Source organism: Lates calcarifer, linkage group LG1 (genome assembly GCF_001640805.2).
Source record: "Lates calcarifer isolate ASB-BC8 linkage group LG1, TLL_Latcal_v3, whole genome shotgun sequence".
NCBI classification, from domain to species: Eukaryota; Metazoa; Chordata; class Actinopteri; family Centropomidae; genus Lates; species Lates calcarifer.
The window spans coordinates 17,991,756-18,007,289 of NC_066833.1; the positions used below are offsets into that span (position 1 = coordinate 17,991,756).

Here is a 15,534-nt window from a genome sequence, read left to right on the forward strand (position 1 = left end):
ATTCTATATTTTTCTTATTGTTTTTCCATGAAAAGATCCAAACAATGTTTTAGTCTCTCAATACTTATGTTTCCTATCCTCCCGCTGGCAATCAGCCCCAAGCCAATTCATTCCTCCCCACAAAATATTTAAGAACAGGTCACACATACACCCAGTTACCAGTTCATTAGCCACACCTTGCTAAAACTCATGAAGTCTAATACAACAGTCCTGCAATGAATCCTGTTGTTTCTGTTGTTGTTGGAGTGGACAAAATAACAGAAAACATAAACTACATCTTCCAAAATGAATACTGTTGAATCAGAACCTCTCAAAAACAGGTTCAACAACACCTGAGCATTATAACCTTCATGAACGATGGATTTACTGCAGCACTGTTGTATTAGACTGTATGTTCTCAATAAACTGATAACTGAGTGTAAAGAGTCTCATTTTTAAAAACGTCTGAATAATTTAGATAATGATTCTACATTACATTATAGCCACTTATGTGGTTTATGTGTATTTTTATATACATTATTATGTACATGGTTTAAAAACACCCACAGTGTGTTTGATATGGACTTAATGTATATGCCAGATCCTCACCCAAAACCAACTCTTTTGTTTCTGCTCACACAAAGAAGACAAACATCCACAACAATCGGAAATAGGACGATCGAGAGCTTCTACTGTGTGTGTGTTTACATCTATCTGCTCTGGCATGCCATTGTTTCCACTCAAGTGAAGACCTTGGAAACAATGCGGTATGTTTCACAAGTTAACCATTAAACATAGTTGGTTTTGTTTTGTAATTATATCTATCTGGTGTCAGGCAGACTGCAATGCTGAAGCCACTGCTTTTATATAGCTTGATTATATGGTTGTCGGGGATCACACTTTTCCATGTCTGGAGTGGTAAGTTTTTTGTCTGGTAATAAGTAGAGGGGTCTATAAAGATACTACAGAGAGATGAACCGTGTGAGTAACATGAAACAGCTCAGTATGATTGTTAGTGCAAACTGAAAACACAAGCAATTGACCTGATCTGATGAAATGAAATGAGGTCTTGCTAAACTTTAGAGATCAGCCTAAAGTTTTTGCCAGTTCCTCTATGAAATTATTTGTACCCTTCATTCCCTTTCTTGTTCAGAAGTTGTGAAATATGAGAAATAATGAACATTTACATAAGCGATACAGAGGTTTTACAAAGGCATCAAGACAAGATAGGTTGCCACTTTTTCTTTGAAAAGATTAAACTTTTTCCAGGGAGTAGACTGACTGGATTTTCCTCATGATGTCTGGTCACAAAATTCCCCCAGTAGTGTGCACGTTATGAATATTTTTCAACCCCTAATGACTTTGAAAAGCCTGTGTAAACAGTGGATTTACTTTCAACAATACCTTCCAAAAACTATTAGGGCGCATGATGACATCCTGAAAGCTGATTCTGTTGATTGCCTAGTGTTCCCTGGTCTCATAACTAAATGGTTTGCAGGCTAAGCGTTCCCAGTGCTTCTGCAGTGACTGGAACGTGGCTGGATCCTCACTGTCTGAGACAAGACACAGACATGTTCTACTTCATCTGCTCTTCTGTTCCCCGCTAGCAACTCTGCCAGCTCACCTGGCCTTATTCCCAGATGTTTGGTTTCCAGCAATTAGATGTTTGAATGCTTGCACAGTGTCCCCCACATCACTGTAGGAAACCTCCAGCTCACTTCTAATGAAGACTTATTTATGGTTGCACAACACTCAGTAAGAATCTAGCCTTAAGATACTGTGGTATAGCACATTTAATCTGAAGGGACTGGCTGTGGTTGTGGGAAGCCGACTGGAAAGTAGCTGTTATTTTTGGCATAGACTCTTCTCTCACTGTGATATTCACGCTTCCAGCACCTGAACCTCTGGTTAAGTTGATTTTTAGGGGAATAAAGTTGATCAGTTACAGATGTTACCTAACTGTATCCTTTTTAGAGCCGAAAGGTTTAGTATAGCAATTGATTACTGGATTGACAGCAACTAATTTGATGATTTAAAGGAGCTATATGTAAGTTTTTGCTATTGCTACATAGCATTAGCTGTTGTTTACCAGTCTAGAAGCAAAGTTCAGCATCAGACTTCACTCCTTTACTTGCCAAGAGCTGTCTCCAGTGCTGGAGAGCAATTGCAGTCGGCCTGTCTTGTCACTTTCCACTAGCGAGTCACTTTAGTGTCCAGACTGCCCTGACGAAGTAGTTCTGCTCAAAGGGTGAATTATAACCTCGCATTGTAAACACAACAATGGCCAAAGTTCTTGTGATTATCGCCACTGCTCACTCCCGACAAAACAAACCACATTTGGCGGTAGACGAAACAAAACTGAATGTAGGCCTGTTTAACTTCTGTGCTTTCATCATTAATGAGAGCAATCATAACTGAATCTCAAATGTTAACATCTTAGATTAAGTAGCTGTATTAAAAGATGCCAACCACTAACACTTTTGCCAAACACTTTTGGAGTGTTTCCAGGTTCTGTCTAGTTCAGTCTTTGGTGGTGCGTCAAATCAAAGTGTCATTCAACAACAAATTTACAGCAGTCATTTAAACATCTCCAATATCCTCAGTGACTTACATGAGTCATTATTAACTAATTAATATCCTAATCTTATGATAAATAGTGATAAATTATGATTGAATTAAATCACTTTGCTAAATCTAGTAGGTTACTGTTTATGTGTTTGGTAGGTGCAGACGTCAGCCCACGCTCCACTAATCGCTAATAGCAAACAAATCAAACTGATTGTTAAGCTTCAGGCGTTACGAGCAAACTGGATTGACTATTCAGACAGATGTGATTTATGGCCAGCTTGCTTCCTTGCTGACGCCAGTCATGGCTGCTATCCAGGAATTCTGCCTTATCACTCACCAACTCACAAATTTTCAAACTTGACAAACATCCAAAACACCTCAGCCAGCTCAGTGGCTTCCATGTGTGTGACTATCTAAACAGATCAGGCAGTGAGCAAATTTGTCAGCAATTTTGTTGCGCAATCTGCATTGATGTATCAGTTCAAACTACCAGTAGTAGTTATTAAAACTTGATATTATTTTTGCTGAAAGTCTTTTGCATCTTGTCATTTTTGTATGACGTGATTGGTGTATCCCCATCAGATAACTAGAATATCACAGATTACCATCAAGATTTGAGTTTTGAGCACTGTAGTTTTTAGCATATGTCACTCAGACAGTAAATAATGCATTTGTTCAGGACTATTTTAGCAGCAGATTAACATGCATTTGTTGTGCTAGTGAAAGGTAAAGCATTGACTCAAAAGAAACAATGATGGTCATGTTCATCGTAATGAAGGAACAGTGGAATAATCAATTTCAGCTTTCTTTTATTCTTTTTGTCTTTTAATTCCATGATGAATTTGTGAAAATATTTACTTGTATGGTCTATTAATGTGGCAGACTAAGTGTTACGGTTACTGTTGACCCCTTTGCTTTTAACAGAAAGAAAAAAAGTTTAAAATGAATTTAAGTGACTATTGTCTCTGGTGAGTTTACGATTTCATCCCATTTTTTTAATATTTATTTTACTCGTTTTTATAGGCAGCCATGATCTACTCTGTTGATGCAAATCAAGCAACCCACTTTCTTCACCATATTTGGACAAAGCAACACTTTTTCATATAACTAGGTCCTAATACCTGCCTGTTCTTTGTGTCTTGTCATAAGTGAGTGCAAACAGAAATGTTGCGTCATAAATTAGTCAGAAAAATGTTGCATGTGGTTCTTTGTTTATGTTGGTTTAATCTATACCGCAGTTCTAAATCTAGCTTATTTAGCTGTGAGGATCATCCTCCTTTTGTGTGTTTTCGGGCTCTGTTGAGGTGCTGTCACAGCATTTAAATGAGCATTTTGCTTCAGTGAGAATGAAGCGTTTTTGTCAGCCTCCACTCATCGTGGATGATTAGAGCAAAATGTCTACCCATCTTGACTGGAGATCGCCACAGCTCCAGATAACATGCTCGGTGATTGAAGGTCGCAATATTTTGAATTCTAATGGGGCTGCCAGATGAATTGCCTGAAATAGACTGTAGAATCTTCCTGCTTCCTCCTCATGCCCCCCTTGCCTGTCCGCTGTGAAAAGAACCACTGGGAATGGCAAGGCCCGATGATCATAGAATTATTGGATGGTGATTCTAAACCCTTCAAAGAGGAGTTGCTATGGAGATCTCGTTCCAAACTGTGAAATGATTCACCTTTGAAAGGCTGGAGGGCCTGAAAGCTGAACACATCATTGTTCAGGTGGCGGTTGGTTAGGAAATTGCTGGTGCCTGTGCAATCAGCAGCACTATGGTAGTTAAGGATCTAAAAAGGTTTGTTCGCTGAATGATGTGGGACAACAGTGGTGTGCATATGACGGTTCCTTTCAATCAAGGCACTCTCATGCTCTGTGGTTTAACAAAATAAATGGAATGACAGAGGTTAAGCTAATGATAAGGGAATTAAGACTGTTGTTTTCTGTCAGAGTTCATGAAAACTGAAACCTCCCCAAACATTCACTTTTCAACTGCACACTGAACAGGCTTGTCTGAACGGCTTCCCCCCATTTCCTTTCTTTTTTTTCAGTCAGTGATATCAAACATGTTGGAAAGATGCACCTTTAATACTCAGTTTGGTATGAGACACTACAGCTGACAGTAGATTACATAGGAATTGGAGACACTCTGTGAGGTACTGATATTCATACTTTTGAACACTATGATTTGACTGTGATCTATTATGAAAGATGGGATCATGTAGAAAACATGACTGTATCTCTGAAGGGCTCAAACCCACTATTTTCTGGTGTGAGACTGCTTTTTGCAGTCAATGTATTTGCCATAATTGACACATGCAAAGAAACAAGGCTGAATATGCCACAAACTCTGTTACAGAAGCAGCCAACTACAAATAGCTGTTAATTTCATGTAACCTAAAATGAAAGTCAAGAAGATATTTCCTGAATGAACATAAATACCCTTGTGTGCATTATCAGTGTTTTTATGCTGGAAAGACATCCATAATGTGCTTTTCCTGACAGACCCATAAAATAGCTTTTACTGCTCTGAATACCAGGAGAATTGCGGCACTGGGTTTGCATGAACATTTTAAAAGCAGCGTGAGGAATGCAAGTTCTTTAGATGTGCTCTTACCCATCTTGCATGTGAAAACATGCACAGGAAGTTAGAAGTCAATGAATACTGTAATTTAACTGAATTATGTTGACCACATATCCTCCCAGGTAGCAACATCAGAGGAAGCAGCTCAATCAGTATTGATCTTGACTTGACTGAGATGACTGCCTTGTCTGTGTACCTGACAGAAAAGTAATGATATAAGCTAGCTCGAGCCTTTTTGGTCCTTTAAAGTAAAGACTAATTGAAAATAGAGCTTTTTTTAAAAAAAAAAAAAAAACTTTTGTTCCTTTAGTTATACTGTATGTTCTTAGGGAATGTTGCATGATATGGTTAATATTAAAACATCATACATGATAGGTGTTATTTCTTTCATAATGTGTTTCATTTTTAAATGTCTGTTCATGGAGTTTTACCTTTTCAGGCAACACCAACCTGCAGTGCCACTGTAAGTCCATAATTTTTCAGAGCTTAGCCTGATCCCTAATCAGGCCATTGAACACCACTCATCCTCTAGAGACTAATCCTTTTGTTCTGTCAAAAAAGGAGCACCTGTTAATAATGTCTTCAAAACATACACTATATGAAATTAAGCAGTAACATTTAAATTGTGAGACAGACCTAACTCATGAGACTGGGCCTTTCCAACCTCTTTATTCTTCTTTTTGTGTCTGTTTTTACTGTCTTGCATGTGGCTTTGTGTGGCGCTGCAGCCTCATAAGAGCTGTCTTCACAGAGCCCTATCCAGGCCCAGTTGTTAAAAGACTAATTGTGGAGATTGCCCCCTCAGATTTCTCTCCTCTCTTTCACCTCATGCATTTGTTCTCCAGCTCTAAGCCCTGAATGGGGCGGCGGTAAAGTAGATGTGAATGTTAAATTAGGCGAAATTAATTAAAGCAAATTACTTATGGAATATGTGGTAGTCAGAGGAGAGTGTCAGCTGATGACTAAATAGTGAGTGATCAGCTGCTCCTGCACTTTCAAAGCCTCTTTGAATTTTTGATTTATCAGCTTTTTTTTCATTAGGACATAAAACAATGGTCAGAAGCTGTTGATTACTTATTCAAGAAAGTAAGAAATGTTTTTAAATAATGATTGTCCATATAGAAAATTCTAATTCTTTCATCAACAGTGATTTATACCAGTCATGAGTGGTTTATTATCCATGTGAATGTTTTTTTTTAAAACACCTCACTTCTAATTAATATGTGCTAAATTCAACATCAGATTGGTATGCATTTTCCATTTGAGACACAGTGTATCAAAACTGTACATCATAATTGTTTATAATGTATGTATATTCTTGCAGCTAACAAAATGATTACATTGCATTATATTTTCTGAGTTCATGCAGACACAATAGAAAATTTTCATTCCAATCAGTGCTGAACAGGGAGCTGGTAAATTGGAGCAGCAAAACAATAATTCCACTGATTAGCCCCTTTCTGTGTGGCGTAAGTGAACTGTTTATACTGTGGAGTACCTCTGCAAGAGGAGAGGAACCAAAACAGCCTGATTAGGCAAAGAGTAATTGGATAAGTTCATTTCACCATGAGGACAACGCACAGGATGACAGCTTGCACAAAAGTCTACAGCTTCTGTTGACTTGCATGAGTAATAAAGCCACTGGTGTAGGATTTTCGGTTGCCTGTCATTTTGTTGTTGAGCTGTGTCTGTTTAGATGCGAGTGATTAGTGATGTTAGATTGTAAAAGCCCTGTAGTTTGGTTCCATGGAAAACCGGGTACTTATCCCTCCTTAACACAGCAAGAGGAACAAGATATGATATTCTATCCATGTGGGAGATCACTGTGGAGTTTGCATTGGATCCTTTTACAATTCTGTGTCCCGTACAATTTGAATACTGGCCTCTGAGTCACTGGTTCTCATTAGTGAACAAGTTTAAGAGTCTGCAAACATGCTAGCAGCTCTGCGAGACTATGCTCAGACACAGCATTGTTTTGAGCTAAATGCAAAGAGCAGGATGCTAACAAGCTCACAGTAACATGTTGATATGCTGATGACATTGATGTTTAGCAGGTATAATGTTTACGTTGTAGCACGTTAGCATGCTAGTCATTACAATTTACCCTGTGGGGGGCATGAGTGAGGGATGAGGGACATTTCATGGCAACCACTCAACAGTCGTTGAAACATATCACTCTAAATCACAAATTGAAACCCCAAGGCTGGTGCTTGGAGAAAAGTCAGGGGACCTATTAGTCATTAAGGTTTGTCCTCAGGGGACCATGAAAATCTGTTCAAAGTTTTTACACAACCAGGGCCTTGATGTGAGTAGGGGAGTGGCAGAAGATTACTGCTGTACAAACTTCTCCTCAGCAGTCTTTTTAGTGATCTGATAACTTCATGCAGGATGCAGCTCAGCAAAGAATTGCCTAAATATCAATTTAGTTTTTTTTCCCATCACAACAACTATGCACAGCTGTATGAATCATCAATATTTTCTGCATGTATCACTGTTAGAACTTGTTGAGAGATGATGTGACACCTTCCATGATGAATAATGTGGACCACTCCGGTGACGTTATTATCTCGCAGGGCCTCACCTGTCAACAGTCCTCCACACACTCAGGTGTCAACACATGAATTTGTATGGCTGATAACATTTAGTGACTCCACTGTGCACATTCCAAACATAGTGTCTCTCAACACTGCAATACTTAAAGCCAAGCGATCGTTCGCCTGACATCCACTTCCCTGTTGAATGAGATGGCATTCCCATTATGTCACAGAGAAGCTTCACAAGTCACTGTTGTTGACTGATTTACAAAAAAGTGTCTATCCAACTATATAGTGCTTACATAAATCTGGTATCAGCATGCTCCAGTGGTGCTATATAACCTAGTAAATTTACTCAGTTCAAATTTGAGGTACTTGTGCTTTACCTGAAGTATTTCCATTTCACGTTATTCGGCTCCCCAACACTTCAGAGGAAAATGTTGTACTTTTAACTCTACCACTACTCCACATAAGACCGCTCATAGATTAAGAGTTTACATACAAAACAGATGATACACTTAAATAAAGTGTGCAGTCACAGATAAACTAACTCACATTATATAAAATATTTCAAACTAGCACCATGGGTCAGCTACAACATGTTAGTTATTTTCTTGCATCAGTAATAATAATCCAATAATATATTAGTGTGATATAGTATATAATGTTATAACAGCTACAATTATGAGTTCCTATACTTCTGATACATTAAGTTCTCTTTTGATAATAATGACAGTTTTATTGCAGAGCTTGTATTTACTGTGTAGTCTGGACTATTTGATATTGCAGCATTGCTACTTTTAGTTAAATAGTGACGTGTAAATTATATTGAGAAGTTAGAGAATTATTGGACTAACATTCAATAGAACAGTCTACTACAGTTGCCACTGGTGATGTGAAAGGCCGTCACTCTCATGTGACAGATGTACACCTGGGTCCCCCACACCTCCCTCACCTTGAGCCCTGCTGGAGAATCAGAAGGAGTCCTAAGAGCTGCTGTTGGCTAAATGGTCTGCTTCAGGGCCTCATTATCTAATCACCAGCACAACAGCTATGATGCAAGTGATTAGGGGGAGACTGTCCTCTTTACTTTATGATTGTTGACATTTTTCTGTTAAATCATACTCACTTTTGTTTATTTCTTGTATTTGTAACTTAATAGTTAATAGCTTTAAAGCAGAGAGTTAAAAAAATGCATGACCAGGCACTCTCTACTTGATGCAGGTTGACAGACAAGCCAATTTTGGTGGAACTTACTTTGACACTGTAAGCTGGTTTCTTACAGCTCTGACACTTTCATGCTGAAAAGAAAGATTAAATATATTCCTGAATATTTTATTGTATTTGTTATGACTTTCCTGTGACTCCCACTGTGCTTTTTCAGGTGGATGTTTATTTTTCCCACATTCTCTGCAGAAGCTAATGATTTTCTGAGCCAAATCTAATCACTGCTTCACATTCGATCTCAAGAAGTCAAAGACATTGATTCTGTTGCCTGTACTATATGTGTTCATGTAAAACAGTGTTGTTGAAAAAAATAATAATTTTACCCTGACGCTCTCTCTGTGTGTTTGTGTCCTATCGCTGCAGGTGCTTTTGAGGATGAGGATATCATCCACGTTGAGGGGACTGTGGATCCAGTGAGGGATATGGAGATCATTCATGAGGAGCTGCGGCTGAAGGATGAGGAGATGATCGGCCCTGTTATTGACAAGCTGGAGAAGACGGCCATTAGAGGCGGTGACAAGAAACTCAAACCAGAATATGTGAGTCAATGTCCCAGCAGGCCCTTTGCTCTCCCTCACAGCAAGGCACAAATAATAACCCTCCCACACACATGGCCAAGGGAAAAAAAGTGTGTTTTTTTTTTAATCTCTCTCCAATAGGTCTCACCCCTCCCCCTGCCCCATTTTTTTCTCTTTCTGAGATTGAAAGTGATCAGGGGTCAGGGGTTTTCTGCTGTAGAAATCATTAATAGAGAGTTACTTATTCAGCTGCTGACCCTGGGTCACAGCACTGGGCTAATGAAAGTGTTTCCACACAGCTCTTTTCATCTAAAGTAATACTCAAATCATGGCACAGCTCTTGCTCATGCTTATACACCTACAGCAGCTCAGGAAATTGTGTAAGGCCATACTGCGGGTGACACATCTGCCTATATCTCGCTATGAATACCGTAAATGTTTAGAATATTCTTTGACAGAGGATTCTTGGTTACATGCAATGAGGTGCAGGGCAAAATGCAGGTTAAGCTCAGTAAGTAAGAAACAATCCACATCCTGGTTGTCAGATCAAAACATGTGTGGATGCATACACATTCAGTTGGTCATATTGTTAAGGTAATGAGGCTTAGCACCCGACTTTAGCAATGATTTGGCTGTAAATGTCTCACGATGCCCCTCCATCATCGGAGCGGGATACGATAGGCCAGCACGCGAGGGGATCTGGCCTTTCACTTGGAGCGGCGTGCACAATTTCAGGCCCCAACACACTGAGGCTCTGACCACTCATTACGCTAACGAGAGGGGCTATTTCACCTGCTGCAGGGGCCCCTTGCCTGGGTGGTTCCCCTCAGACTTAAACCCCCCCACCCATCTCCACACACACACACACACACACACACACTCCCCTTTACAGGCAACAGCACTTCTCCACAGCACTTCCCCACACCCCTGTAGCCACACAGACAGGAGCCATTCAGGCTGGGCAGGTGGCCGCTTACACACATAATTGCTAACAATTTTAGGCAATGAATAAAAATGATCTACATTACTTGTCAAAGGTTGTGCACACGTCGGCAAGTGAGAATCTATAGAAGACCTCTTTAGATGGCAAAGAATGGCACTTATCAAAGGCTGCACCAAGCTTTTAGATGGAGGGGATTGTGTGATTGTCTCATAGGCTAAGCCTGGTATTTGACATGCTCAGCTGTGCACAGACACATATACACATGTTTATGTCTATATGCAGACCATGTGCATCAACCCTATGTCTGAAAATCTACAGTTTAAAACACACAACTGTGCTTGTTCTTTTGTGGAGCCACAGGATGCTATGAAATGAAAGAGAAATTCTGTGCAACTGTTAAAACCCTTAGTTTTTCCGCTTTACTGAGTAATTTGAAACAAGATCTAATCCATTGTCACACTCATAAAATCTACTGATTTTATGTGGAACTGAAATTTCATGAGAAAATTCTGCTTTTATCTTGCCTGTATATTATACTATATTTTAAAAATTACTTTAGTCATACTAAAATAATGCACCACTCACACTCACAGAGCCGGTTTAGTGGACACAGTAGTTTACATTAATCTATACTAAAAATCCCAAATTAGATTTAAACACACTTGTTGTGTTATATTGTGATAGTAGAAATAAAATAAGACTAAAACTACATAAACCATTTATTTTTAAAATGTGAAAAATTATAACAATCATGACAAAACCACCCAAGTCAATGTGTTGCTATAAATATGTGTAATGAAAAAAGCAGCTTAATTAAATTAGGAACCCTGACTTAATGTACTCTGGCTTTACTCATCAAGTTTTTGGTGAAAAGTCTTGCAGAGAGACTAGGCAGCTTAGGAGAAGTACTGTTCATTCTCATTCAAAGATACAGACACAGTATGCCATACCATATTACTCTGAGAGTGAAGTACTCTATAGATTAGTATATAATTTTGCAGTATAGTGTAATACTTGAACATGTGCTCCAAAAAAATAATGTTGAATATTTATGGTTTGAGATGCAAATGAAACATGAAGAGTTTTGAGGGAACTTCTTGCTGAAACAGGATGTTAGGGCAAGATGAAACACACGAGGGGATGATTAACTTTGTAAACTCACAAGGATATCTGAGATAATCTGATGGGAAGGGGGCAAAATGAATGAAAAATAAAAAATCTGTTATGGTTATGTTGGTTTCTTACCACCAGCTGAGATATGGTGTTGAAGAAAATGAGATTTTTGTGAGAGCAAAAAACAACCAAATCAGATTTTTAAAAAATTTATTGTAAAATAAGATATTATGGTTAAATTCTACTATCAGGCTGAAAGAGTTACCGAATATTTCATTGTGACTTTAAGCTGAATTTATTTGCATGTGGTTGCACAGGGCTCATATTATATGTATGCATTGTTCTAAAGATTTAAATCCATTTTGCTGGTGCTGGTGTTTACAAGAACAATGTTTCATCGCTTTTGTCCATATGAATCCTCAAAATCCCTATCCTTACAAAACAATAATAAGAAGCCAGCCCACCAGCGGCGCTTCATGGTGGCAGGCGTATGTGTTTGACCCCTGTGGGACCTATATGCCTTTTATTAACACCTGCCTGTTAGAGGAACGCTGCACGGCGGCTGCGAGCTGATGAGGGAAACCTGGAGCGGGTTCAGCCTGTGTCACCGGCCGTTTGCTGTTTCCATTTCACAGATGATTAATCTCTCTGTGAAGACTTGGGCCGGCGCGGGCGGAGTGTGTGCAGCTCTTCCTGCGCTCTCTCCCGCTGGCTGCACTCTGGCTGCCTGACTAAAAGGCCTTTAGAATTCCTGTGGAGAGAGATGTGCAGAGAGTGAATGCAGCTGGCTGGGGGTCAGTGTGTGGAGCTTTTTCTGCCATTGTGTAATTGAGGCTCTGGCAGGATTTTTTCCTCAGTCCTTTCAAAAGGGAGTATGATTGTGAAGTGCTGCAAGGGTTTGGGGAGGGAAAAGGAGGTAGGGGGAGTGTTGCAGGGGGTGGGGGAGTTTTTATATGAAGGGGGAGGTCAAGTTGACAGGAACAAAAAGAATGTGTTCCGCTAATTTCTGTGGGGCTGGATCAACAATAATAGGCTCAATTTCTTTATCACAAATTTTATAACTACCTCCCTCCCATTTTCCCACCCTTTTCCGCTTCCAGATCCTGTCAAGACCCAGTCTTGCCTGTGGTCTCAACCCACAAGTACCTCAGTAATGAATGTGGCATACATAGCTGGAAATGCTCAATATTTTCTCCAGAGGAAACAGTGAATAATTTGTTCTGTACCTCACTAGTACTTATTCAGTATGACTACATTCTGCAAAGTGCCTGAGGAGGGACCAATAATTTACACCTAACTAACCAACTTCCAATTAGTTCCCTGCTCTTTCCAATTTTGTCTCCCCTCTCTATCCTTTTCATTAAACAGTCTCGATGGAATATTGATGTATAAAACTGCGACTCTGAGCGAGACACCCCAGAAGGCATTTTGTCATGATTTAAAGGAGGGAAGGGGGTCTTGTGCATGCCATCCCCGTCAAAGCCAGGCCACTCCTGCTTGAATGCGAGCACAGCCATTGTTCATTCTGGCATCAGGATGCCATGCATTTAGGAAATAATTACCCCATACCCTGCTGGGTTTATATTCTTTTTCATCTCCTTTAATGGCTTCTTGTTCATTCTCTTTTAACCCCAAACAGGACGTTATGTGCAAAATCAAGAGCTGGGTAGTGGATGAAAAGAAACATGTCCGCTACTATCACGATTGGAACGACAAGGAGGTAAGCCTTTGATGTCACAGTCAGATTTATTAATGTGATTCCTGCTAATCTTTTTTTTGTTTGTTCATTTTATCTGACCTAAAAGTACAACTGCTGTTTCCTCCTCTTATTTGTTTGAGCAACATGTCTTTTGTGCAAATCACAAGCTAATATTATGCACAGTCTTTTGCTGGTTGTATTTTGACATTACTTTTGTGCAAGCTAAAGACATCTGGCCACGCTGATCTAGATTTAAAGTCTTTATAGTTGTTCCCCACAGAGGCTATACACCAGACCCTAATTTTGTTTTGGCCTGACTTCTCTCTGTCTGTGCTGTCCTCAAAGTCTACTGTGGAAAGTTTGGATTCTCAGTACTTGCCTTGTCTATCTTTATCACAGATCGAAGTGTTGAACAAATACTTGTTTTTGACATCCAAACCAATGATTTACCTTGTTAACCTCTCTGAGAAAGACTTCATCAGGAGAAAGAACAAATGGTAAGTCCTTTCAAAGACGGGCTGGAGTCAACTCAGAGCTCTTCTTCTACTTAATCTGCAGAGTTACATTGACTTCTACTAACTTTGATTGAATCTGCATTTCAGCTACAAAAACTCTGTGTTCAATGCGTCTGCATATGCCTGTGCTGGGGTGTGAGAAGTGTGTGTGTGAGTTAGCCTTGTTGATCTACTGACTGTGGTCTCCTGCTGACAGAAATGGTCATATCTTTGTGAGAGGATCTGCCTGGAGGTGGCACTAAGTAAGCTCTAACACAACATCCAGCTCTGCAAACCCCAACCAGCCTCCAGACTCTGCTGTTCATTAAGCACATTCTAGCATATGGTCTCAATTTGCCATCATTTCCATATGATATCAAAGAGAGGAGGGTGAGGGCTTTAAATGACAAAGAAAACAAACATATGTACATGTACAAAGCCAAACAAATGATTAATATCATCTGAAGATGGGGAATAACTTATAACGCCAACACTCCTTAAAAACCGCTTTGCTCCATATTTGTCTTCACATGTTAGCTTCACTTTACAGCCATGAAATTCCCACTGATCACAATGACAGCTGAGGCTCTCTGTGTATTAGGTGAGAAAAAAAATCACATATGCATGCGTGTTTTGTTTTTTAATGCTGATATACAGGGATTTGTACTTTTAACTTTGCAGGTCCAACACTATTTATAATGTGAACTGACTGGGGATGACCTTTAATGCACTAATATAAACGTCTTCACTGTTTTTCCAGCTCAAAAATCCTGTAAAATGCTCTGTTACAAACACTTTTTAAAGTAATGTTGTCATCCGGCCACACTGAAGGATGATCTAGGAGGCTGGTGTTTGGCATCCATTATATCTGAAAGGGATACTTTTCCACACTACAGCCGTTATGTCAATAACACCAACTTGTGGATTGTTATCGCACTTTTCCAATTGCCCTCTAGGCTTGTGGTGTCACTTCTTACAAAATTTGTTTTTAGTGCTTTATGTGGCAGCATTGTACTACAAGGGAAGTTGTTTACCTATGACTGTTTGTAAAAATGTTCCTGACACGAAGGTATGACTGTCAGGCGGAGGGGAGCTCATAAATCAAATGATTCATGGTATGTGGAACATCCGTCATCAGTGGGAAGAAAGCTTTTTTTCTCACGTTCCGTGTGTGTGTGTGTGTTTTTAACCGTATGAAATGCAGTAAATCTTTGTGTTTTAAACAGTAGTGCACAGGTGTCCTGAGGGCTCCTCGATGAACAATGCTGACATCAAAGTCTTGATGTTTGACAAGTGATGAGTCACTTCCCTTGTCCAGAGAGGAGCTCACACCTGTATGGAGATGATTACAGGTAGATCTAGTTGGCCCTAATTGTACAATAAATGCTGCTCTCAGCCCTAATGGCAGCTAGTCTGCAGCAGAGACGCCAGACTGCCATTTGGCTGTCGCCATGCTCCCGTGTTTTTCCACCAGCACAGTTGAGATGATGATACGGTTAAGGACTATTCAAAGCAAACAGCAAGACAAATTGCAATCTCAGCTGTAATGTGTGGAGGGAAAGAAGGCGAATCCTAGAATGAGGCAAATAAGCCAATTTTATCAGTGTCTCTCAGGACACCCATTCAGGCCATTTCACAGGTTCAGTTTTACTGTTACTGTTTTATATTTGTGTTTTGTTGAGTGCACGCTGCCAGTCAGGCTTTAGGGTTGGTGTTATTTCTTTTAGCAACATGCTCCACCAAACATTATTATTGGTTTAGTGTATGAAAGTTCATTGTTTTTTTGATTACAGATGTTTATTAGCAGGTTGTAGAGATGGGTAGGAGAACACATTGAATATTGCACTATTTTGTGCAATTACAGTTGTTTTATCAGACTT

At 39.6% G+C, this 15,534-nt stretch overlaps 1 protein-coding gene across 1 annotated transcript in view; it reads left to right on the top strand.

Annotated features, from left to right (window-relative positions):
* Window positions 1-15,534, top strand: part of LOC108882962 (obg-like ATPase 1) — a 40,231-nt gene that overhangs the window by 8,494 nt on the left and 16,203 nt on the right. Inside the window, exons 5-7 of the mRNA XM_018675767.2 lie at window positions 9,251-9,426; window positions 13,101-13,181; window positions 13,560-13,657. Of these exons, the coding sequence (XP_018531283.1) occupies window positions 9,251-9,426; window positions 13,101-13,181; window positions 13,560-13,657 (355 nt within the window). The remainder of the gene's footprint in view (window positions 1-9,250; window positions 9,427-13,100; window positions 13,182-13,559; window positions 13,658-15,534) is intronic.